Consider the following 24,400-nt stretch of genomic DNA (forward strand, 5'->3'; position numbering starts at 1 on the left):
ACCGTGTGGCTGGGGTGCACATCTGGGGGAGCTCGTTGCACGTGGTTTGGGCTGTGCAGGGGGGTGTAGGTGGGTTCATGTGAGCGGGGACAGCAACACGTGCTTTGGTTGCCACCAGCAAATGAAGCTGGAAATCATTTTGGTTGCATGTAGCATTGAAAGCTGTAACAGGATGACAATACAGGGTACGTATGTACCATATTAGTTTTTGAGCCATATTAGGTTTTCCTCTTTCTTTGACTTTTTTTTAAGCTTATAGATTTGGACATGGATACTTCTGGGTTTTATGCAGGAAATACCAATTTTTTAATTGGTATTTTTATTTTACATGGTATTTTAATTATACATAAAATCATAGAATACAAGATTGGATGGGACCTCAAGGATCATCTGGTCCAGCCTTCTCTGACCTAGACTAGATACCACAGCCCCCTGTCCAGCCAAACCTTAAACACGTCCAACACTGGGAAGCCCACCTCTTCCCATTATTCCAATGGCTGGTTGTTTTCATTGTGAAAAATCTTCCTCTAGGGTCCAGTCAGGATCTCACCCAGGAGTAACTTGTGCCCTGGAACAGGCTGTGGAGTGTCCCTCTCTGGAGGCATTCCAACCCCGCCTGGATGCATTCTTGTGTAACCTGCTCTAGTGACCCTCCCTTGGCAGGGGAGATGGACTAGATGATCTCGAGGTCCCTTCCAACCCTAATGACTATGGGATAACCCCTCCTCTCTTCCATGGGACTACACAAAGAGGGAGCCTCCTGCTTGTAGCCGCCCCTTACAGAGCACGTGTGTGCTCTCTGCTTATGAGGACGCGCTGACCGCCGGGGCTGTTTCTTCCCCCCGGTGCAGCGGGGCTGAGCACTGCCGACACTCGTGACACCCACACGGTGGCGGTGGGGGCCGCGCCGGGCTGGGCCGGGGCGCGGCGATGTCGGGGATGGCGGCGGCGGTGGTGAAGGAGCGGGCGGCGGCGGCGGGAGCGGGGCGGCACAGCCGTGCCGTGCCCTACCTGGGGCAGGACTTCGGGGCGCTGCGGCAGCAGTGCCTGCAGGAGGGGCGGCTCTTCCAGGACCCCTCCTTCCCCGCCGGCCCCGCTGCCCTCGGCTACCAAGAGCTGGGGCCCAACTCCTACAAGACGCAGGGCATCGTCTGGCGCAGACCCACGGTACGGCGGGGGTAAGGCGGGGAGGGGGGGGGGGGATGCTCGGTAGCATCGTTCAGCGGCATCACCGCGTCTTTCCACCCCCCTCTCCTGTGCCTGTGCTCTTTGCGCTCCCTTTTCTCCCCCGGCAGTACCGGGCGGCTGCAGGTCGCGGTGTGGCCGCCCAGAGCCTCTGGGATGGGTGTCCTTTTGCGCCGGGTCCGGGCTGGCGGGGGAACATGCTCTGTCTGGAAAACCAGCAGCAACAAAGCCGTTTGTCTCTCCATCGTGAGCAGTCCCGGTGTACAGAGTGCTTGTTGTGGGGCTGTCACTTCAGATCCATGACTCTTCCCCGTAGCAGAGAGGAGCTGTCTGTGATGCAGAGGTTTCCTTCCCGAGCCCTCGCTTAGCCTGTGCTTGTGGCTACCGAAGCAGCCCTCTCTGGCCACGGGAGCCATCCCTTGGGTCAGATGGATCCGGGGTGCCTGGATGTTTCTTAAAGGGCTTGAGGTAGTCAGCGGTGGGGAGGTAACAGCAAAGTGGTGTGTGCACATGTTGTAGAAACACAGCGGACCTCTGGCACATACTGTGAAGCGAGATGGCTGCCCGCAAGCTTTGGTCACTGTCCTCACTGCTCTTCACGTGTCCGGGGCCTGCATTCATTCCTAGCCTGCTCCATCTCTGCAGTATTCATCTGCTGTGGTCAACCCCTTGTTTAAATCTGCTGCAAGTGGGGTTCTAATCCCACCCCTTACCTGTGGATGTACTAATCCCACCCCTTACCTGTGGATGGTACCTTGTTACCTGTAACAAGAGGCTTGTTTTGTTCCCAGGAGCTGTGTTCCAGCCCCCAGTTCATAGCTGGTGGAGCCACGCGCACAGACATCTGCCAAGGGGCATTAGGTAAGGTGGAGGCAGGAAGCTGAGCTTCTCATGCAGGTGCTACCCCAGTAGCACCTGGTTTTTACTAAGCTGTATGTAACTCACTCTGTAAATACATCCTGTTGAAACCTGCCACCTCTTTTTACATCAAATCAGACCTCCTTGCCTCTCCTGGGCATCTGCTGGTAGGGGCACTGTGTGTTCAGCCACTGAGCACAGCCTTGCTGTGTGCATTGAGCAGGGATGGCACAAACTGGTTTCCTGATGGCTTTTCTGATTGCTTCTAATTCCTTTCACATTCACATCCACGTGTCTGAGAGCAGCCTGACTAACCTCTACTTCAGAGAGCAGTTGCCTGTGTGGTGAGGCGTTTCTTCCCATGGGAGGACATCCTGAAACCTGGAAGCCCGAGGGGACAGCCAAAGGCGAGTGGCTTAAACTGGCTGTGTGCACAGTGCACAGCTATCCTGGTCTCAAAACTCCCTCCTGCCTTGTCTGCCAGAGCGTTTTTAGGCAAGTGCCTCCTCTCTCCTCCCAGAAAGCAGTGTGGAGGCTGTAAAGGAGGACAGCTGTGGGGATGCTCCAGGAAGTAAGATGGGGTGGAAGCAGTGAGGCTCCTATTTATCCTGTAATTGTAGGAAGAGGGTGAAAACCCTCTTATGTAAAGATCAGACTGACAGCACGGCTGAGGGGAAGCCCTCGGAGTAGGGAAACATGACTAATACGTGCTGTGTGTTGTGACTTTGCAGCGGGGTTGGCAAAGGAATGGAGTTCTGTTTGTTTGCCTTTCATTGGCATGGTATTAGCCACATTGCAGCTTCTTAGTTTCTGGTCCTGATGCTGCTATTTGTGTTTTCGTGTCCAAAAATAGAATGGATAGGGAAGCTTATTTCGTATATTTTGTGCTTGTGTTTTCTTTCATGAGTTACTTAGGTTAGTGCTTTAATAACTAGATACAATTTGTGCAAAACGTCCTGACAATAGATAATACAGAGATTGTAAATTTAGTTCTCCTTGTGCCCCAGTAGCATCTGTGACATGGATTAGGCTCCACTGTGTCATCAGTGAAGTCCTTGGCATGTCAGCAGCTTCCTTTGCATGTTCTCTCTGTCTGGTATCATGTCTCCCACCACGACTGTTCTGGTATAAGGCATGCTCCAGTGTTTAACACACATGCCCTCTTTTTTTAGTGTGTAATTTTACTGCTAGAGAGTTGTTCAGCTTGAAAATAGAGTTTATTTTAACGCCATTTCAACATCTGGCATTTTGTAGAGATCCTGGTTTCTGAAAGCACTTAGTTGCTTTCTGCAGGCTTCCAGCTTTCCTATCCAGATGTTGTGGCAGCAAGAGCACTGGAATGAAAGATTTGTAACTTCATTTTCAAGTAGTGGGATTGTGGTTGCTAGTGCCAAACCTTGATTTAAATTGCTGACAGCAATTGTTGCCTTAATGGTCTTCAGACCAGTCAGGTGCTCTCATAAGGTTGCATGCTATCACCAAAGGGTATGGACTGACTCCCAGCTGTGGTTTCAGGAGATAAAATAATACCATTTATATAGGAGGATGTTAGTGTTCCAGGTTGTATTACTGTTTTCACCATGACAAAGTACTGCAATGACTCACCCCACTATCTTCTTATGAATCTGGCCAGGATTTTGGTATTGTGTGACAGTTTGTGTTGAGTAACAGTCGGATGCTGTTGATCTTTTCTCTGTATGGCTGTTGAGATACTTATCGAATCTCTTCCCTTTTACACAATGAGGATAGCAGATGTGCTTTACAAATGCTTTTTTATTTTTATTATGTTGCTTTTTTCCATAGGAGGCTTTTGTAGTCCTATTTATCCTCCAAAAAGCTTGACGGCAAAGCAGCACACCTGTACCTACATGGAGTTTCATTGCTGTTGTTAAGCCTTTCAGAACATCTTAAGAGTGCTGCAGGGACTGATGAGACATTCCAAGCACATGTGCCCCTCACTGCTGCAACTGGTTTCTTGGCAGGTTACAAACCAAACAGCGAGGCTGATGAGCAGTGGTACACATGTTCCTTTTAGCTCAAGAGTCTTTGGTCTGTGGGCCAGATGCAGCCTGTACATTTGTTTCATTGTTTGACCTAGATTATGTGCACAAAAGGCATAGCTGATCATCAGGGCAGAAAAGGTGATCTCCTCACCAAGGCAGCAGCTCGCTAAGTTTTCCAGACACCAAAATGCTGCCCTTGGGCCTTGGATTATCCTCTATTGTGGTTTTGTTCCTTTGTAGGAGAAACTTTTAAAGTTGAGTATTTGGGCTTAGTTTTGCAGTGTCAGATCTGAAGGTATTTAACTCAGAATGACAGCACATGGGATGTGGTGACTCATGATAGCAGAGGGGAGGAACCAAAGCCGCTGGGGAGAGGAAGCTTATTCACCCTTAACCGCCTTCTTTGGAGGGGATGTCACCATGGTATCACAACACTGGGGTGTACACAGCGCGGTATCTCTGCTCTGCTGTTGAGACATAGGTGTCTCCTCCTTACATAAAAATGTGTGGAAAAATAATGAATAGGATGAATTTGGAAAACTAGGTGTATGGTTTTCCCATGCTGGCAACCACTCTACTGTGAATGGGTTGCAGCAGTGCCATGCTTCTAACCAGAAAACGTCCTGGAGACTCTGGTATTAATGTCAATGCATTGAGTAGTTGTTATTCTGTGAGTGTTTTAAAAGAATTACATGTCTAATGGGCTGATGTACGTTTTTCCTTTGACCCCATGGTCTCACGTGGGCTGTGCGGTGATCAGAAGAGCTGCCTTTTGCTTGCAGTTCTCCAGGTGCTTCATGGGATACTTTGCTTGTGTTTGCTTTCCAGATTGTCAATTTTAAGCCCTTAGGGCTATTCTTGCCTTGCAATTGATTTTTTTTTTTAATGTTCTTGTTTATAGCTGGAGGTTCGGTAATGTCAGAGATAGGCACCCATAGAAATAGAAAGTAAAACATTGGTAACAGCAAAAAGGAAGCATGAAAGATGAAAAATAGTATTTGTCAATATAAATAAACTCGCAGCCTGATAATATTCCCTTTTCTGGTAACCTTGTTCTGCCTATTGTATTGTGCACTTACAAAAGTTCTCCGTGATAAACCTGGCTTTGCTAACACCCCTCTCAAATTCTTCATATAAGGAACCTGTTTGATAGACTCCTCTTGGACTTCTCTATCAAAGGGGACTTTACTTCTCTATCAAAGGAAAGTCACTGTCAAGAGCTTTACAAAAGTACCAGTTCTTACAGTTAAGACTATTTGGTAGAGACCCTGCTTAGGCTTACTTAGTGCAGGCTAAAACTCCAGGTGTTATCAAGAGCTGTTCTCATCTGGGCTTTGACTTGTCAGGTCTGCTTTTAGTGCTCAATGTTCAGAAAGGGAGAGATATCCTGGCTGTTGAGCACTTTAAATGTGGAAACCAGAGGGCAGTGTGTCTCCCATATATGCTGCATTTGCCTTTTAAACTCAAGAAGACCTTGTCCAGCGTTGTGTGAGTTAAGATGTGTGTTTGGCTCCAAATTCTCCTTAGAACTCAGTGTAAAGTTCAACAGAGAGATTTTTCAACAGACTCTACAGATTCTTTCTCTTCTTGTCTGCCTTAATGGAACAGCTAGAAAGTAAAGGAAATTCTTTATAAATTCTGCTTATGTGCTTAGAGGTGTTTTGGGGGTGTTTCTCCTCCTTGAACCTCTGTGCTTATCTGCAGGGGAAGTCTGACTCAAAAGATGTATTACAGCATTAAATGGTGTATGCTCTTATCTAGATGCCTGAGCAGCTTCTTGACCAAGACTTCCTGAGCTACTGTGCTCATGCTGAGTTGTTCCTTTACTCTTTCTGTGCTGCTCTCTGCCTGCCCAGCCCCTATCTTCTTTATGGAATAGAAAAGCTAACATCACTTTGGAGGAAGGGTGGGATAGCTGCCCTCTGGGCCAGCCTTGCTACTAATTTAAATCAGCACAGTTCTGACGAGGTCAGTAGCGCTAATGTGAGATGCCCCAGGGTTCCCTTGGAATGGTTGAGTTTGTCTGATCGAGCAAGACTGTGCAGTGTGAACTCTGGTTTATGCTGGAGGTTGAGCAATTGAGTGGGGTAAAACACCTCCACAGCTGGCTGCAAACAAGGAGCATAGAACATTCCTTGGGCTGTTTCCACCCACCCTACAGAGCGTGCACAAAGGGCCTTCAGCTCTGCCTGCAGCTTTGTTGCAGAGTCCAAGGGTGGATGGTTTTACTCAGCTGTGCCGTAGGACATATAATGTAAGATTCTGAGGTTTTGAAATTAGTCTGCAATTTCACGTCTTCCATCTTCCTTGCAATGTGAAAAGGGCCATGGGACAAATGTAATTTGTTGAGCTGCTGCTGGGGATCAGCTGAGGAAAGAGAGGGGCAACAAAGAGGGAATTGCAGGTTGCCCGTGTTCCTCCTAAAGCTATGTGAGTGGTGATGGGTTTGGGCCCGAGGGCGACCCTCAAAGAGCAGCTTTAGAGTTAAATCCGCTTACGAATTTCTCCCATTTGGATCTCAGCTTCTCACTTGTGAGCTTTTGACCCTTTTATTGACCCTCCCTTCTCTAGGAGGCTGTACAGAGCCTGCTGCTTTGCTGGCCTTTAACTTGCTAGCAGCGATGGATGTCTCATGGTTCTTGAACCTGCAGTCCTATACATGCTGCAGGACCATTCTGTGGGATCTGATGTGTAATATCCACCTCCCTGTGTTCATAAAGCAAGGCAACAGCAGACCTGATAACAGGAACAAGGAGGTTTATGTTGGGCTGTGGGAGTTCAGGTCATCTGGGTCTTTATATCTCTAATCATCTTGCTAATGGGTTGCAGGAGGCCCATGGCTGAGCAGGAAGGTAACCACTCTGTTAAACACTGGTTTCTGAAAATAAGTACAACAAATGGAGGTAATGTTTATATAACTGTGGTGTCCTCCTTCTGCAGGGTAGGAGATGGTGTGGAAAAACACTGTCCAGACAGCCTGCGGCACTAACGTGCAGGCGCTGTGTGTGCTGGCTCCATCCCAGGACGGGTGAAGAGGTGTGTGGGACTAGGGAACAGTGCCTGCCTTCAGACCTTTCTTGACTCTCTGGTGACCAGTGCCAGAGACAAGATGTGGGACTAAACAGAGAGGTCTCAGCAACAGGCTTCAGAGATGTATAAAGTGAAAGGAGCTCCTGTGTTGTAAGAGGCTGGCAAGAGAGCCGAAAGGGAGCTTGTCCATGGGATAGGTCTCCAGATGGCAAGTCAATTGATGTTTATTAAACATGGAGGAGGGAAACAGCCTATGTTTGAGGAGACAGTGGCCTTTTGAGGAGAAACCACGTCCTTGAGTACCTGTGTGTGCCCACAGGCCCTCTTCTTTGCTTTTTCCCCCATGCTGCTTCCTAACCTGCAGACACCCCATTGAATATCAAGTTTTCTTTCAAATAGTCCCAGCATGGGACTGTGTGTTGGTAGATCATAGAAAGCCTGCTTTTGCTTTTCTTTTATTACTTTGGTTTAGAGGAAACTTGCTCTGGAGATGGTGGGTGTTTGTGTTCATGCGTTTCATCTGCCTTAGAGGTAAAGTGATGGGAGGGATCATCTCACCTCAGCTGAGGTGACTGTTAGCTATAACGGATGAGCGCTGTGCAGTATACAAAACCTAAAGAATAAAGTTTGAATAATGAATAATGAACAGTGTCTCTTTTCCTCTATTTTTCATTACAGGGGACTGTTGGCTCTTGGCCGCTATTGCCTCTCTCACCCTAAATGAAGAAATTCTGGCCCGTGTTGTTCCCAAAGACCAGAGCTTCCAGGATAAATACGCAGGAATTTTCCACTTCCAGGTAGGTGAAAAACAGCCTCCCCCCTGCCCTGTGCTGTTGGCCAGGAGCCTGTGTGGCTGGCTGTGTCTGGGTGGTGTTTGCTGGAACTCTTTGAGGAATATCAAAGAGCCAGGCAGAAAAACAGGCATCCAGGAAGAGTGATGGTGGAAGGAAGCAGATGTCCATCAGCAGATCCAGCTGAGGACATGCACCCCTGAACAGGGTGGGCGAAGCTGGCTGCAACGGGCATTGCTTCTCTTCTAGGAAATGGGTGTTTGAATGTCCTGGTGAGCTGAGCATGCAGCATGGGGTAGTGACAAGGTGTTTGTGTTCTCTTCCAGTTCTGGCAGTATGGGGAGTGGGTGGACGTCGTGGTGGATGACCGGCTGCCCACCAAGAATGGGAAGCTGCTCTTTGTGCACTCGGCAGAGGGCAGCGAGTTCTGGAGCGCGCTGCTGGAGAAAGCCTATGCCAAGTGAGTTGAGGCCAGGGTTTTACCCCACTCCCATCTCCCAGTGCCTCTGCTTCCCCACAGCATCCTCACCTGCATAGACACGTTTAAAAAGTCAACCTAATGTATTAGTCTTTACAACTTCTGGGATACCCCACAGCTGCTTTAGTACAGCTTTGCTGACATGTGCCTGGGACAAATAGACAAAAGTATTGATGTTAGCCAAGAAAAACAGCTCTTGTATCTCATGGCAGGGCTGTTCCTAGAGTGCTGTCTTCTGTCACTGGGGCTTGGAAAGCTTTGTTTCATGTGCTCTACATGCCTGTGAGGGCTTGCAGCTTCACTCCTTCAGTGTGCAAAGCACACCAGTCCACGAGTCCAGTTCTCCATTGAAGGCGAAGATGGACAAGTCTGAATTTCTAGTTTTAGGATGGGCATGGAGGAATTCTGCCATCTAGCATTGCTATTTTCAGTTGACTGAAGAAATTGAGCTAATTTAATCAGCTGAAAATCAGACCCATAATTGTTAAAGGGATTAAAAGACTAGAACTAGAGAAGCCAATTGTTGGGTTTTGATTTGTTTGAATTGTTTCCTTTTTCTCAAATAGTGTCCATGATTTTTGTCATTGATAGACTAAACCTACATCCTGTATACACGGTGGTATAACATTTTATGCTGGGCTTTCCAAGTAGAGGTCTAAGAAGCAGTGGAGGAGGTGTTCCTAACTGCTGGTGGTGCTGTTGAAAGTAGAAATGCTGTGACAGTTGGCACAACTGAATGCCTCTCCAAGAGAAGAATAGGGAACCTGATGGTTGTATGTGTGAGAAGAGGAAAATGGGGAGCTTGATGGCTGTGTTTGTGTATGTCCCCTTTCATGCAGGCTGAATGGATCATATGAGTCTCTCTCTGGTGGCACCACCACTGAAGGCTTCGAGGACTTCACTGGAGGAATTGCAGAATGGTATGAGCTGCAGAAGGCACCACCCAACCTCTTCAGGATCATTCAGAAGGCACTTCAGAAAGGCTCTCTCCTTGGCTGTTCCATTGATGTGAGTTGCTGGGCTTATTGCTGGACACTCTGCTCTTGCTGTGCTTGTAGGCAGCTGGGGGGTGGACCCGTGCCCCATCCGCAGGTGGTACATAAAGGATGCTGGTCCCCTCTGCTGTGGTTCTCTGCTCTACTTTGTGTCTGGAGAATTTCACCAGAGAGTGTGACCCAGGCATGTGCCCTTCTGCAGAGTTAGGTTGAAATGTAGATTCATTAGTTTATGTGTAAAAGCTCATTGCCTCCCCTGTGTGTCTTCCTGGAGACCTAGAGCTTTTGCTGTTTCATAGGTTGGTAGTGGCAAATCATACAGAGAACTCATGAGGGATCCTGATGTACATCTTTGTTCTTAAGAAAGCCTGTAGCTTGGCAGCAGGTTGGTACAGGCTGAATGGGTTTGGACAGAAAGCTGCTGCTAACGGCTCCTGCAGTCTGATGCTCAGGGGTGGCAACCTCCATCCCTTCTGTAGCCTGTTTGTCAGACAGATTGTACCAAAACATTCCCAAAACAGGGAGGCTCAGGCTGTTGCCAGGCTTTTAAAAGGCTTTATGGGAAAACATTCATCAGAAGCTGAACCTGTGAGAAGGAAAAGGGGCTTTGGCCCTGCCTGCAAGGATTCAGCATTGCTTTTGGCCTTACTGAAATGAGCCAAAGTATTGTTAGTATGATAATCACCCTGCTCCCAAATGAACATCTTGGTTATGTCTAAAGGGAAAGTAAACGATTTACAAGAACTCCATTTATAATATAAATATTATATATATATAAATTTATAGTAGAAAATCTTTTTTAAGCTTCAGATATGCTTGTTTACAGATCACCCACTTTCTGAAACGGTGGGAAGGCAATGACAGACATGTTTCACAGAGGGTTAAGAGTTATAACAGCAAGGTGTCAGGCAGTCACTTCTAAGAAGTGCCTTTTCCCTGTAGTGCTTATAGGCCAGGCTGCCCAAGTATTGTAACGGCTGTGGAGAAGTGAGAGGGTGATATTCCTTCAGGTATGAATGGCATCCAAAGTGCAGCCTTTTCTCTTGCTCACCTGCATGACAAGTCTAGGGTGGTGGTGTTGGGGAAAGGAAGGGGAACCTCCCACCCTGCTGTGGAGTTGATCTCAAAGCAGAGTGCTGGGGTCTTGGTGTGTGATCCCTGGGCAGCCTCAGGCTGGTTACCCCCTGTGTTCCTTCTGGCCCATCAAGAGCATGGAGTTCATCATGCATATCCCCTTTGTACAGTGTTTGGTGTGGTGCATCCCCTCTCTTGCATCTCCAAGTGTTTTGGAGCCGGGAAGGATCTTTGCTGCGGTGCAGGGCTTCTGACATGCACCCCATGCCATAAATGTGGGCCCTAGGACTCCAGCATCGCCACATGTGCTGCTGTCTCTACTCTCTCACATGGATCACTCTCATTTCCTCTGTGCAGCAGCTAAACCATCCCTGCAGCCTCCCAGTGAGATTAAAGCTCTTGGAGGGGGAATCCCGGATCCCCTGTGCATGGGAAGCACGCTCATTGACTTTCCTTGCTCTTCCAGATCACCAGTGCAGCGGAGTCGGAGGCAGTCACTACCCAAAAGCTGGTGAAGGGACACGCGTACTCGGTCACCGGGGCAGAGGAGGTAGGTGTGCAGCCAGACTTGTGCATGGTCCTGCCCAGCCACAAACACATCTTCAACACTGCAGGTTCTTGAGTATCACCCGTTTTGCTGAATCGGGCTTTGAGTCTGTTCTCAATGAAGTGAATTGGTTGGGGGTTGTTGGGTAAAAACTTGAGTTCTTTGGGGGTTTGAACAAAAAAAAAAGATCCCTTTTTTTTGGCCATAAGCACTGCTGTTTCCCAGGGAGCGGGGCCGTGGGAAGCTCTGCGCAGAGGGCACACTACCCTCTGCTGGTGACCGGGTCCTGCAGCATGTTTCCCTATGGCAGGCAGCACGGCGGGATGTGCGAGAGGTGCGCGCCAGGAAAAACAAACCTTACTGTCCCTTCAGTGCCTGCTGAACACCTTTCAGTGTACCTTCAGTACAGGCGAGAGTGAGACAAGTGCAAACAAAGGAAGCGGATCGTGGTGTCCTTCCGTGTGTGTGATGCAGTTACTTCTGCAGGAATGGTTTCTGCAGTGATCCCTGAAACTTCAGGGTGAGGTGTAGAGAGATGCTGACATGCCGCACTGAGGTGGATGTGCCTAACGGGCACGTTTACCTGTGTGCACGCTGTCCTCTAGCAGCAAAGGCAGCCAAGAGGGACTTTGTTGACCTTGGTTCACAAAAAGCACAACTTAGCCAGGCTTTTCCTTTGGTGATCTGTGCAGGCTCTGTAGGGATATTCATCGTCAGGCACTGGGGTGTCATGCCTGGACTCTGTGCTGCTGCTCTGTGCAGTTTTCTTGGCTTCGGGCTGTAGAGGTGCGCCAGCTCCTGCCTCAAATTAATACCATGTGTTCCACATAAGTGCTGGGTGTTCCCACTGGAACTCGTACAGCTTTGCTTGGCCTGGCCTCAGTGTGTGCAGAGATCAGCAGGTAACAAGCCAGGGCCTCGGGTGCAGTGTGAGGAGGGGCTGATGCTGCTGCACTCTGGGGCATTTGTGTGGTCAAAGGGGTTGTGGCCAGACCAAGTATCCCATCTCTTCTAACAGGCTCATCTTATATAGGGATGGGGAAAAGGCATCTGAATGTGAAAAGGCAATTCGTACGTGGATGATGACTTTAGAGAAGTATAACCTTGTACCTGCTTTTTAGCAGTCCTGTAGCAGCTTTACGTTCCATTTGCTTGAAGTCATATCAGAGGCAAGTTTTTTAGTGGCACAAACCAGACGTTTTGGTTATCATGAACTTTGATTTATGCATGCTATAAACCACCTCTGGACAGGCTTGGGTGTGTGGAGCTCATTGAAAATCAGTTTGATTTGATGGCCTTTGGCCCAGATGAGTGCATACATTGTTACGTGTAGCACTGAGATACTGGCTCTGTCATGTTCTTTAATTCCCATAGAGAAGGTGGGATGGAGCACAGTGCTGAGTCCCTGGGTAACTCCCTGTGTATGCTTCTGATCCCATCAGGTGAAATTCCGAGGAACTGTGCAGAAGCTGATCAGAATCAGAAATCCCTGGGGGGAAGTGGAGTGGACTGGGAAATGGAATGACAAGTGAGTCGATGGCTTGTACATTGCCAGGAGGCTTTTACTGCAGGGGTACAACCGTGTTTCTGCTGTCGTCTGTCTTCTCCCTACCTTAGATTCTTCTGTAAGTCACGTCTGGATGCGATGTTCGCTCTGAGCTCTTTCAAAGCAGCATCCCATCACTGTCATCTCCCATGTGGGCATCACATTGCCCTTCACGCAAACATCTGCCTTCCTGTAGCGTTCCATGGTTTGGTTGGTGATTCCTAGAAACCGTTCAGTATTTTCTGCTTATTTAGCAGCCCGGATTCAGTGGTGAGCTTCCTTGGATATTTAAGAAGTGAGGTGTCTGATATCCCATGTATTTTAATTCTGCTATGGTTTGAGGTCTCTGGAGTTGCTATCAGCTAGATGTTGTGCAGTGTTACAGTCATGTGGAGCTGTAAGAAGGTGAAATCCTTGTGCCAGAACAGCTACATTAGGGTTAAGCTTCACCATACCCTCTAGTTGATGTGGGGTTGTCTTTCAGCTGCCCAAACTGGAGTGGTGTTGACCCTGAGGTGCGGGAGCGGCTGACCAGGAGGCATGAAGATGGGGAGTTCTGGTAGGTACCGCTGGATTTGTGTGCAGGCAGGAGGGGGAGGTCTTTTCCTATGTTCTTTAGCACACAAAGTAACCTCTCCTGCTGCACTCTACAAGGTGAGTGAGCAAATTCACCCCAAATCCTAGTACAAGAGAGAAGGAGGATAGACCAGGTGGTTGTATGCGAAACGTGTCTTCCTAAGCAGACGTTGCCAGTGGCATTGCTTCCACAGGATGGCGTTCAACGACTTCTTGAGGCATTACTCCCGCCTGGAGATCTGCAACCTGACTCCAGACACCCTGACAAGTGACAAGTACAAGAAGTGGAGCCTGCTGAAGCTGGATGGGAACTGGAGGCGAGGAGCCACTGCAGGGGGCTGCAGGAATTACCCAAGTAAGAGACACTGAGAAACCTTTTACTCATCCAGTATCTGAAGGGGGCCTACAGGGATGCTGGAGAGGGACTCCTCACTAGGGACTGTAGTGACAGGACAAGGGGTCACGGGTTCAAACTTAAACAGGGGAAGTTCAGGTTAGATGTAAGGAAGAAGTTCTTTATTGTAAGGGTGGTGAGGCACTGGAATGGGTTGCCCAGGGAGGGAGGTTGTGAATGCTCCATCCCTGGTGGTGTCCAAGGCCGGGTTGGACAGAGCCTTGGGTGACATGGTTTAGTATGAGGGAGCTGGAACTGCATGACCTTAAGGTCCTTTCCAACCCAAACCAGTCTGTGATTCTATGATCCATTTGTACTTTCTCTAGGAGTTTCTGGGAGCTGCTTTGGGGTGGCCTATGGAGGAGGACGTACCTGGGATACCCAAGACTGATGTCCAGGAAGTGCAAGAGGGAAATGTGGCTCCCTGATAGGGTCCAGTTGTGGTCGTAAAGGCTGGGGGGAGGCATGTTAGTTTTTCCTTCTTGCAGCTGATTTTGGAAGTCAGAGCCCCATCTGCTCTAGCCGACAGGTCTATATCAGCACAGTTGCTTCCAAAGCAGCCTCTGAGCAGTTCGCATAAATCCTCTTTCCAGACACATTCTGGACGAATCCACAGTATTTAATCAAGCTGGAGGAAGAAGATGAGGACCCCGATGATCCTGAGAGGGGATGTACTTTCCTCATTGGCCTCATTCAGAAGCACCGGCGGAGGCAGAGGAAGATGGGAGAGGACATGCACACCATCGGCTTTGCGATTTATGAGGCAAGTCAAGGCAGTAGAGGTGCATGGGAGGCAATGGAAAGCTCTCTCTATAAATCGGGGTAGTGCAGTTCTCAGACTGGGCTTTGCATCAGAATTGAGGCAGGTTGAGTTAGACACCAGCTGCAGCAAGGGAAGTTCCTCTTAGATGTTCAGGAAATTATCCTCCATAAAACCAGCAGTCAAACACAGGTACCCAGAGAGAGGATGGAATCTGCATTCATTATTGTTATCATGGAGATGTTCAAACCTAGGCTGGACAAGGTCCTGAGCAACGTCGTTAACTTTGATAGTAGCCTTGGTTTGAGTAGCGGGTTGGACCAGGTGACCTACAGAGGCCCTTTCCCACCTCAATTCCAGAATGGAGGAACAGAAAATCAAGATTAAAAGTGCAGAAATCTGGTCTCTACTTGTCAGGGTTATGAGCAGCAGAATGAGAGCAGCCATGGTAGGGATGTGACCATGGTAGGATGTGACCCTAGCTGGGGCGCCTGCACTAGCTTGGGGAGTGTGAAACCAGCAGCAGAACCAGCCAAAACACCTGTAAAACCCCTGCAGGATGAAGGGTCAGAGATGTGTTTATGGTAACTCCTGAAGCAGGGTGTTTTATGCAGACCTGCAAAGCAGTGGTGCTTAACTGGCAGTGGAAATAGGAATAATGGTCTTGCCTGAGGGATGCTCTGTATCTATAGGGAGGGTGTGCAGCTGCTCGCTTTCCCAGTGTCCCAGCTTTGGAAAATCTTGTAAGAGAATCTGCTCCCTGTAGGCAAATGAAGTTTAAAACAAAGCTAGGTCTCCTGAAGGCATAAGGAAATGGAGAGCTGCATTATTGTCTTGGCCAGATGGTGGAGAGGTCAGAGGGGTGGGAGGGTGAAAGACAAGGTGGGGAAGAAATAGCTGGGAAACTGAATCTCCATCCTGTGGGCTGCAGGGTGGAGGGGGTCAGCAGGGCACCATGACCCTGGCTGTGTCTGTGCTCATGCTGCCTCCAGGAGGGACTCGGGAAGCTGAGCAGTCAGCATGGGGTGACATGAGCTCAGCGTTCACTTCCTGCTCGAACAGAGTCTTTTTATCAAGAGCATGGATGTTACCTGCTAACCAGTGGTGGAAAGGGGTAGCCTTGGAGCTGTTTCAACCAGCAGATAACTCTCTTCTTTTCTTCTTGCAGGTGCCCCCAGAGGTACGTAGCATGCATTGGTGGGCAAGATGCAGAGCTGGGATGAATGGCTTGTGGGAAGGAACAGTTCAGAGGATCCTCCTTCACTGCAGGACAATACTGGCTGTACAGTCCAAAGTTTGAGTCCATTTATTCTGGATGGGGCCTTGAGCCCGTGGTGCGTGTTCAGGGTGCCTTGGGTTGGGATAAGAGGAGTCTGTACTGCTGAAACTCACCAGAGCTGCTCTTCCATCGGTCTTCTCCCATTCCAGACCCATGCTTGCTGCTCCAAAGTGCAGCTGCCTTCCTCAGGTTTGCACAGAGTTTGTTTGACACACAACCAGTATTCCAGGGAAGTGCTTTATTCTCATTTCCCTGAGCATTCTTTATTGGTTTCCCTCTGTTCCTACCTGCAGGTAGCTAACCATATGCCCTGGGGATGCGAGAGGTGTGCAGTGCAGTGATACCTATGCAATATGAAGCAGGGCTGCAGACACCTCTGAGCTGTTGCTCCTCAGAGGAAAGAGTGAGGTTGAGCCTGTGTAACCTCAGAGCAGCTGGGGCACCTTGCAGTGCTGGAGGCTATGCTCAAACCAGCTGCTCTTATGTAAAACGTGGTTTCATCAGGAGAGGAAATGGTGCTACCGGTTGATTGAACTTCTTATGTACCCTCTGAATGCCTGTCAGCTGCTCAGCTTGGCACCATAGTGGTCCAAAACCCTGATATCCATAAAAAGCACTCCAGCCACAATCCCATGATTTTTCTTTTTCCCAAAAGGTGGAATTTTATCTCCCACCGTGGCAGCAGGTCTCACAGGTTCTGCATGCTGAAAAATCCAGGAGGATGGGAAGTGGTAGGCCTCTGAGCCTGATGCTTGCTTCTAGAGCTGAGATAACCCACCTGTAAGACCCTGTGCAGCAGAGTTTGTTCTGGAAGATGTTACACTGCTTTGATACTGCATAGGCTATTGTTCTTGGAGCCCTCCATAAGCTGGCTCTCTGCTTTAAGGCAGCCTGACCTGTGAGGCAAGAGCTGAGCTACAGTGTCCTGGTGGCACCAGTCTGGGGACCAGAGGGATGGGTGGCATCTCACTCTACAGAAAACCAGTTGGTAAAGAACTTGGCCAACGTCTTCACACACCCACCACCGTCTGCAAAACATAAGCATGACCTGAATGGCTTGTTGAGATGATCTGCAGAGCAGAGCATCCCTTTCTCCATTCACTTCTGTTGAAGCGACATAGCTAACTGCTGTATCTATTATACTGTTGATCTGTAATGCAAATACATGCAAATCATGGGGGGGGGTGTCTCTCTTTCTTTGCTTTTTCCCAAGTTTTCAGGCCAGACAAACATTCATCTGAGCAAAAACTTCTTCCTGACCAACAAAGCAAGGGAAAAATCGAACACCTTTATCAACCTCCGAGAAGTGCTGAACCGGTTCAAGCTCCCTGCAGGGGAATACATCGTCGTCCCCTCGACCTTTGAGCCCAACAAGAACGGGGATTTCTGCCTGCGAGTCTTCTCAGAGAAGAATGCCAACTCCACGTATGTAGCTCTTTCCTAACCTGAAACCTGAGGAAAGAGCAACAGAAAGGGGACTTGATTTTAATGCTGGTTTCTTTATCTTTCTAGCGTTATCGATGATGAAATCGAGGCCAATTTTGAAGAGGTATGTCTTAGTTTAAAGCACTTAAGTTGATTTTGTCATAAATAAGTGGGGTTGGAGTGTGTCTGTTCCCTGTGCAGGGCAATGGTTTTCCCTAGGCATTATGAGGAACTGTTGTCCCGCTCTGGAAACAGCTCTGTCAACATCCATAGTTGAAATGGAAACATCACGAGCAGTAATGGAAACACATGTTGTCCTTAATGCAGAGTGGTGAGCCTGGGCTTCCCAGGAAGAAGGGATCGGGTACTATCATCTGCAGAGGTGACAGGAGCCATAGAAAATGAGCTCCCTTTGCTCGCCATGCATCCGGGAGTGCAGCCCTTTAGCCATAGGGGTGGTTTTGATGTGCTATTGTTTCCATGAGTGGCTCCATGTGTTTAACCTTGCTGGAGCAGAAGGTGTTTTGCCTATTAATGCATCCAACTCCCCTGGGTGATTCCCCCCCCGAAGATGAGAACTTACGTTTTGCTTTCTTTGCTTTAAGTTAAGACGTGGTCCAATAGTAACAGTAGCAATAGTGAAGTTCTGGATTTGGTAGTGATTTTTGAATTGAATAATTTTAATTTCACAAAGAATTTTAAATTCTGAATTCCTGCAGTATTTGCTACGCCAGCATGTTGACTGAATTAAAACCGATTTAAATCAAAGCGAAAGCACTCTGTACCTTCAACTTTGCCATTTAAATTGTGTTTTACTAGGGGCAAGGAAATGCATTAAGCCCTTCTCAAGCACATTTCCTCCTTTCCATATTCTCTGTTTCTCTCTTGTAGACTGAGATCAGTGAAGATGACATCGAACCCAGCTTTAAAAAGCTTTTTGGGCAGCTAGCAGGGAGTGTGAGTGTTCTTCTGTTAACGTCTTACTGGTAGCATGAATGAGTGGGTAAGAGAAATGCCTCCCCCGGGATGGAGTTTAATCCTTATGCTGACTCAGATCTCAAGCATGTGCATAACCGTGCATGCAAAGATGTGTGTAGTTGCCCATCTGCTTACACAACAGGTTTGTGAGCGCTCCTGGCAAGCAGTCTTTGCTCTCTTTGAACTTCAGGCTCAACTTTCATCTCTCTGGGTCCCTAATTCTGTCCTTTGGGCAGAGCATTTGGTGGATGGGGTGAGGGCTGGGCTGTGCCTTCTCCCCAGGCTGTTCTCACCTGCCTGAGGGCTCAGGGTGCTGATGCCTGGGAATTGGAGGTGCTCCTGGGAATGAGAGGTGGGGAGAGCTTACCCTGATTGCGTTTCCACCCAAGGGAAATTAACTCCAAGGGGTGTTTGAACTTGGCCACCTCGCCCAAAGGAGTCAGAGGCTGCTGATGGGATAGATTCACTGCAGCTCACAGCGAAAAACCTCTCTCTTTCCCCAGGATGCAGAGATCTCCGCCTTCGAACTGCGCAACATCTTGAACAAGATCATGGCTAAACGTAAGTCCCTTTTCCAGTGGCATCTTTGGTTGGCCAACAGCAGGCTTCCAGCATGGCTGTGAGAGCACAGAGCACACCATTGACCTGGGCAGAGCAAAACCCTGGGCTCTGCCACAGACCTGCAGCTTGGGGCCATATGGCCACAGCCATGTGCTCTCTCTGCTGCTGCAGGGGGCTGCAGACACACTGGAGCTGAAGCTGTACTTAACAGGAGACGTGCTTTGGCAGCATGCATATGGGTGCCTTTTATCCCCGCATCTGCTACTGGGAATTGGTTGCCAGGAAGATGGATGGATTTGATTAATGCTTTATAATGATGCAGAGAAGGTGTTGCTGCTGCTTTAGTATTGAACCAGTCAGGATTCAAACTAGCCAGCCAAACAAGCCCAGCCAATGGTCTGGGGTGACCCTGAGGAGGAGGAGAAGGAACTTTGAAACTCTAGGCTTCTTTCTCTGTGTAGTGATTCAGAGCTTGGCTCTGCATTGTTTTCCCTTCCATTAAACAGTGCTCAAGAAACAAGTTCCTCTTTAAATCTTAGCCTGGTAGCCAGGACTGTGTTGCATGTCTGTGTGGACCAGCCAGTTAGCAACGGTGTATTGCCTGTTACCATGCTTGATGTTCATCCCCTGCATGAAGCTACCTGCCACTGGTGTCTGTAGGTCAGAAGTCCATGCTCTCCTCAAAAGCCCACCCTTGTCTTTGCAGCCAGACAATGAGGGCAGGAAAGCTTCACCTCCATCTCTAGCTTCTGCAGCACACCTACAAACTAAACTAACTGGGCTGTTTGCTTGGAGAAACATCACAGCTGTCATTCAACCTAAGCCTCTTTGGTTGCACAGGAAGCCACTGATGGCACAGAGCAAATAAGGGCTGACGTGTATAGTCTGCTTATAGAGCTCATGAGCTATTTAGGAGGGTGCTGCGGTGCAGCATGCACTGATAATCCTTTTGCTCTTTCTTTACAGGCAAGGATATTAAATCTGATGGCTTTAGTATTGAGACATGCAAAATAATGGTTGACCTGTTAGATGTATCCTTTAAGGCTGTTCCTAGGTGATACTCTTCTGCCTGTGCTGAAGTGGGTGAGCTGCCTTTGCAGTGGTGGGGCCATACTGATGTGCTGCTAATGACTTCTGAGGTGGAGAAGCTGGCTTTACCCTGGTTCCCCTGAATAAAAATGGTAGCCCTTGCTATTACTGCTACTCATGGCACATGCATTCTCCCATTATCAGGCAGGACTAATTTCAGGTCTGCTTTGAGGTCTACCCTGTTCCGTGTTCTGGTTTAGCTGGGGACAAAGTGATGTTTGTGTGGGGAAAAGGCACCTGGCTCTCAGCACAGTGTGGATAGCCTTGACTGTAGAGTCGGAACATGGACATCCTGTATTTCACTGCTCTGTTTAAGGGCATTATAAAGCTGTGAGGACTTAGGAAATAGAATATGAGGAGACAAACACAGGAAGCAGAGACTTGTTGGATTTTAGGCGCTTTTTTCCCCTAAGAATAAGGGCACAAGTGTGGGATGGAGGATCAAGTCTAAGAATAGTTGTGTTCAGCTTCCTTGTGCAGTGGGAGTTGAATTGCATGGTTGGGAAAAGGGAAACTTACCAACAAAGCAATGCTCTGCTGTAATTTGCTGTAAAATCCAGCAGTCTACAGGGACTCCTCAGTGGGGTTTGGGAGCGATGCCACGACCAGGTTCTTTTGTTAGCTCTTTGTGCAGGTTCAAATAGCAGGCTTGGTTCTGGCTTTTCCTGTTTATAATCCAGACTGTAACTGCAGGTGTTGATCCAACTGCGCAGAACAAAATGCCATCATCTTGGCTGTATAATACATGTATTGGGAATCTAGGGGTACCAAAATACCAAAGAAGGGGCTTGTGAACAGTTTAACCTGAATCAATCATCTTGCTGTTTTAGAAAGACATCCTAGACAACAACTGTGTTCAACAGGATGAGTCCTTCAGAGAGGACCTGCATCCTTTTCTTAACTGTAGTTATCTTGTTTAAAGTATTAAGTCACGACTGCCCATGTAAGTAAAGCCAGCACAGGGAGGGGAAAACCCTTTTTCCTCGCTCCAAAGAGATTCCCTTAACTCGAAGGAGAATGACGGGAGTGGCAAACTGGGCCTGAAGGAGTTCCACACCCTCTGGACAAAGATTCAGAGATACCAGGTAAGGTGCAACCTTCCTGGGAGGTGCAATCAGATGCAGAGGTGGCTGTAGAGCGGTTTGCTTCAGACAATGCATACAATCACACATCCCAGAGCAGGGACTCTTTCTACTCACCGTGCATTCGTGTCCTCAGTCTCCCAGGCTTTGCCCCTTGGAGTCCTGGGGGGTGACTGCTTGTCCTTAGGTGAAGGGCTGAAGAAGAGGCTGCTCCCTTCCTGCCTTTGAGTGGTTTGTGTTTTAACTCAGATCCATGTTGGGCCTTCCCACCTAACAGGGCAAGTTTGGTGTCAGCCTTGCTGCTTTGGTAGGGATAGTGCCATTTGGCACAGGCATGCAAGGAGTTCTCCAGAGTCTTCATCTGCTTTGGCTGCTGCCTTAAAATGAGTTTCTAAAGCCCCAGTTGGGAGATAAGTGTAGTCCCTCAGACCAGTGTTGGAAACATTCCTAAGTAACATGTGGCTGCATTTCAAAATGTTTCACTTCTGATGAAAGCCAAATCATGCTCTGAATTATCCTCAAGTTTTGACTTTGGGTTTTGTGTTCCACAGAAAATTTATAGGGAAATTGATGTGGATCGCTCTGGTACCATGAATTCGTATGAGATGAGGAGAGCGCTGGAAACAGCAGGTATTTCTATTAGTCTGTCCCTTTTTAGGGTCTGTCAGTTGATAGCTGCCCCTAGTTTCCTGTGTATCACTTGTAAGCTATAGTCCCAGACCTGGAAGGCTGCTGTTAATGTAGCTGCTCAGCCAGGGTTCTTGTCTTTGTGTAGCAGTGTCTTGCCATGCAGGCACACTAAGAGCATCTCAGAGGAGTGACAGGTTTGCAGTTACTGTCTTCAGCGACCAGCTTTTGGAGAAGCACAAATAACTGCAACAACCTGGTCTTGTAACACCAGACTGTTGTCTTTCAGTGAGTGTCTCTGGGTGTATGGCATAAGCCTTCTAAAACCAGGATACTGTGACCTAGAGAATGGAAGTGGCTTGAGCAAGGGGTGATGCTCGCAAGAGCATCATCATTAAGAATCAATTTGCTACTGCAACCACTGTTGCAAATCTGAGTTACGATGGTGAGCAAGGAGATGGAGGATATCCCAGAGCCATATGATCCCAAATTAACTTCCTGATCTGGGGCCATCTTAATGCCCACATTAGGGATCTCTGGAGCTTTCCCTTCTTGTCACCACGTAAGACAAGCAGCACATCTTTTTGTGCCGAAGCTGAGATACTCTTTGCAGATAAAGAGACCCATTCGCCCACAGAAAGCCAATGCTTTATCTGGGATCTCTGGGGGCTGATTTTGGCAGCCACCTTGTTATACAGGGAAGGACCATGAGTTAGAGCAATTGGCCGTGTCCCCTGGGAAACAGGAGTAGAAGTATGGAGCACATGGAGCAGGAAGAACACATGTGATTTAATCACAGCTCTAAATCACTCCCAGTACAGAAAGGGTAGCTGGGAATTTCCCAAGCGGAGTCAATATTCCTTAAAATTAGAGAATTTAACCAAAAGTAGCTAATGGAATTTCTGTGAGTGTGTAAGGTCAGGGCTTTTTGGGGAGAGCTTTTTGGGTGTTTTTCTTCTTCTTACCTTTTATATCCTTGCCATCATATTTTTAGGGTTCAAATTAAACTGCCAGTTACATCAAATCATTGTGGCTCGTTTTGCTGATGAAGACCTCATCATTGACTTTGATAACTTTGTCCGGTGTTTGATTCGGCTGGAAACACTGTTCAGTGAGTACATGCTTTATCACTAGGCAGACACTATCGCTTTGTGTTTTCAAGTCCAGGGTAAAAGTTATTGAGTAAACTTTGTGCTGGATCCAAGGCAACTTCAGGGCTGAGCTATAAATCCAGCAACCCAGTGTGCATGACCCTCCTAGATCTAGGAATTGGTCTTTTAGGGCAGACTGCTGAACTGGAGCCAGACAGTCCTTCATGCAAACAACTAAATGTTAGCTTTAAAAAAAGCTCTAAGTGCTTACAGATTGACTAATACAACAGAATGAAGTATTGAAAGTGTTCAGTCTCATTCTTGCACATGAGCAGGCGATGACTTTAAAGTGTCTCTGGTTTGGGGTGTAGACTGTTGTCATAGACTATGGGACTAAATTGCCTTTTGATCCTGAAGCGCAAGGACAGGGCAGGCTTTCCAATTAGTTCCTATGTTCATCCTTATCTGTCACCTCTCTCCTATCACAGAAATGTTTAGGAAGCTGGATACTGAGAAAACTGGAACAATAGAATTGAACCTTGTTAATGTAAGTTCATTTAGCTCTAAACTGTTCTCTGCTCTTTTTGGGTGGGGAAGGCTGTGAAGAGTAGAGACTGTCCTGCTCCATTCTGACTGATCATACATACCCATGTAAATGCTAGATCTATATAGCTTGTGTATTTGTGAGCAGCCTCAACAAAGGTTACCTATTTTAAAACGTACCAATATCCCATTATTTTCTCTAACAAACCAACCTGAACCCGACGGCACTCAGCCCTTGCAGTGATTCTGATGGGTATGCAGGATTCTTCCCTGCCTTTTCTGTCAACAGCAGTGTAAAATGCAGGTGCAGTAGTGACTCACAGTATTGACTGTATCTGCTGCTTTCTGCACCATGTCTGCCCTGAAGCAAGGACTAAGTTTGGAAAAATACACTTTCCTGCATGTCTTTGACTTGCTTATTACCCAAACATAACTCATTTCTGCACCTAAATGAGGAATGTGCAAATCATCCCAAAACTCTTCTGACTTAAATGAGAGATAAATTTAAATCATTCAGGAAACATCCTAAAATGACTTTGGTAAGAACAGACTTTCTTTCTCGTGCTAGAAATGGGAACATGCATATTTGCTGAGGTATTTTTACTAAATTTAACCTTTGGCCATTCTCCTCTCTCCTTACAGTGGCTGTGCTTTACTGTCATTTGAGGCACTGACATCAGCTTAAGAGAGCTCAAAAAGAGCAACATCAGGTGAAGATAACTGAGCAAAGATACAAGTAATATCCTAAAGGGAATGTGCCTTAACTTATACAGGCAACTTCTGCACACATTTATTAGAATGAAAGTGTTCTACTTCAACAGAAGTAGCTGTAACCTCATTTTTAAGGGCTTGGCAGTTTTTACCATTATATAGCCTCTGTACAAAAACTTTAGTATAAAGCCTCAGTGCTCTGCTAGTATCTTTGGATTTAAGGTGTTTTACATGACTTCTGGAAAAAAGCTTATAGCTTGACAGTCTGGTTTAAGAAGCGGGTTTTGTATAACAGCTTCACTCAGGCATATGTAAAACTGGAAAAGGGATAGCGTTGCACATCTGACTATAGGTGTTTAGGGATTTCTTGTGTACTTCCTGTTCAAGCTCGGCATTACCCTGGTGAAATATTCCTTGAAGAATTTGAGCAGCAAGTATGTTTGATCCATCTGAAGGACAAGTCCTTCCCTCCTGACCATTTATGTGCCTGTAGCAGGAAGCTGCAACCAGACTCTTCCAAGAGAAAGCCTGTGCTCTCAGGTGGAATCTTGAGTTCCTGTATCTTATTTATCTTCCTTTGAACTACAAGAAAGTATTTAAATAAAAACAGCAGAAATAAAGCTTGCAAGAGTGCTATTCCTTCTGAAAATAAACACACTTCCTATAGATTAGATGCAGAGCCTTTTAAAGGGATAAAACAGCATTCTGAAGCTGGTGAGGCACCAACAGGCACTCTGGACACGTGTCAGTTAATGGAATGTTAGACAGCCTGATACT

General features: G+C 47.6%; 2 protein-coding genes across 4 annotated transcripts in view; both read left to right on the top strand.

Annotated features, from left to right (window-relative positions):
• The first annotated feature begins 924 nt into the window (after positions 1–924).
• On the top strand, positions 925–24,243 carry CAPN2 (calpain 2). 3 transcript variants are annotated; one of them, XM_062606032.1, is made up of 21 exons: positions 925–1,167; positions 1,977–2,046; positions 7,755–7,873; positions 8,194–8,327; positions 9,185–9,353; positions 10,881–10,964; positions 12,404–12,489; positions 12,992–13,066; positions 13,278–13,438; positions 14,071–14,240; positions 15,406–15,417; positions 16,730–16,941; positions 17,029–17,065; positions 17,833–17,898; positions 18,423–18,480; positions 19,447–19,511; positions 20,586–20,654; positions 21,203–21,281; positions 22,273–22,389; positions 22,858–22,916; positions 23,555–24,243. In XM_062606032.1, exons 1-21 carry the CDS (start codon positions 931–933, stop codon positions 23,576–23,578), a joined length of 2,103 nt encoding a protein of 700 aa, XP_062462016.1. In that variant the 5' UTR covers positions 925–930; the 3' UTR covers positions 23,579–24,243. The 3 variants fall into 3 exon arrangements, with proteins under 3 accessions (XP_062462016.1, XP_062462014.1, XP_062462015.1); XM_062606030.1 differs by lacking the exon at positions 15,406–15,417 and having other exon boundaries at positions 14,071–14,259; positions 16,737–16,941; XM_062606031.1 differs by lacking the exons at positions 15,406–15,417; positions 21,203–21,281; positions 22,273–22,389; positions 22,858–22,916; positions 23,555–24,243 and having other exon boundaries at positions 14,071–14,259; positions 16,737–16,941; positions 19,447–19,563; positions 20,564–20,654.
• The window catches only part of DEGS1 (delta 4-desaturase, sphingolipid 1), an 89,251-nt gene continuing 86,797 nt past the window's right edge, over positions 21,947–24,400 (top strand). The window contains exon 1 of the mRNA XM_062606043.1: positions 21,947–21,950. The gene's annotated coding sequence lies outside the window, so the exon portion shown is untranslated. The remainder of the gene's footprint in view (positions 21,951–24,400) is intronic.

This window comes from Pezoporus occidentalis, unplaced genomic scaffold (genome assembly GCF_034315485.1).
Source record: "Pezoporus occidentalis ecotype Australia unplaced genomic scaffold, CSIRO_AGI_Poc_V1 ctg93, whole genome shotgun sequence".
NCBI lineage: Eukaryota > Metazoa > Chordata > Aves > Psittaciformes > Psittacidae > Pezoporus > Pezoporus occidentalis.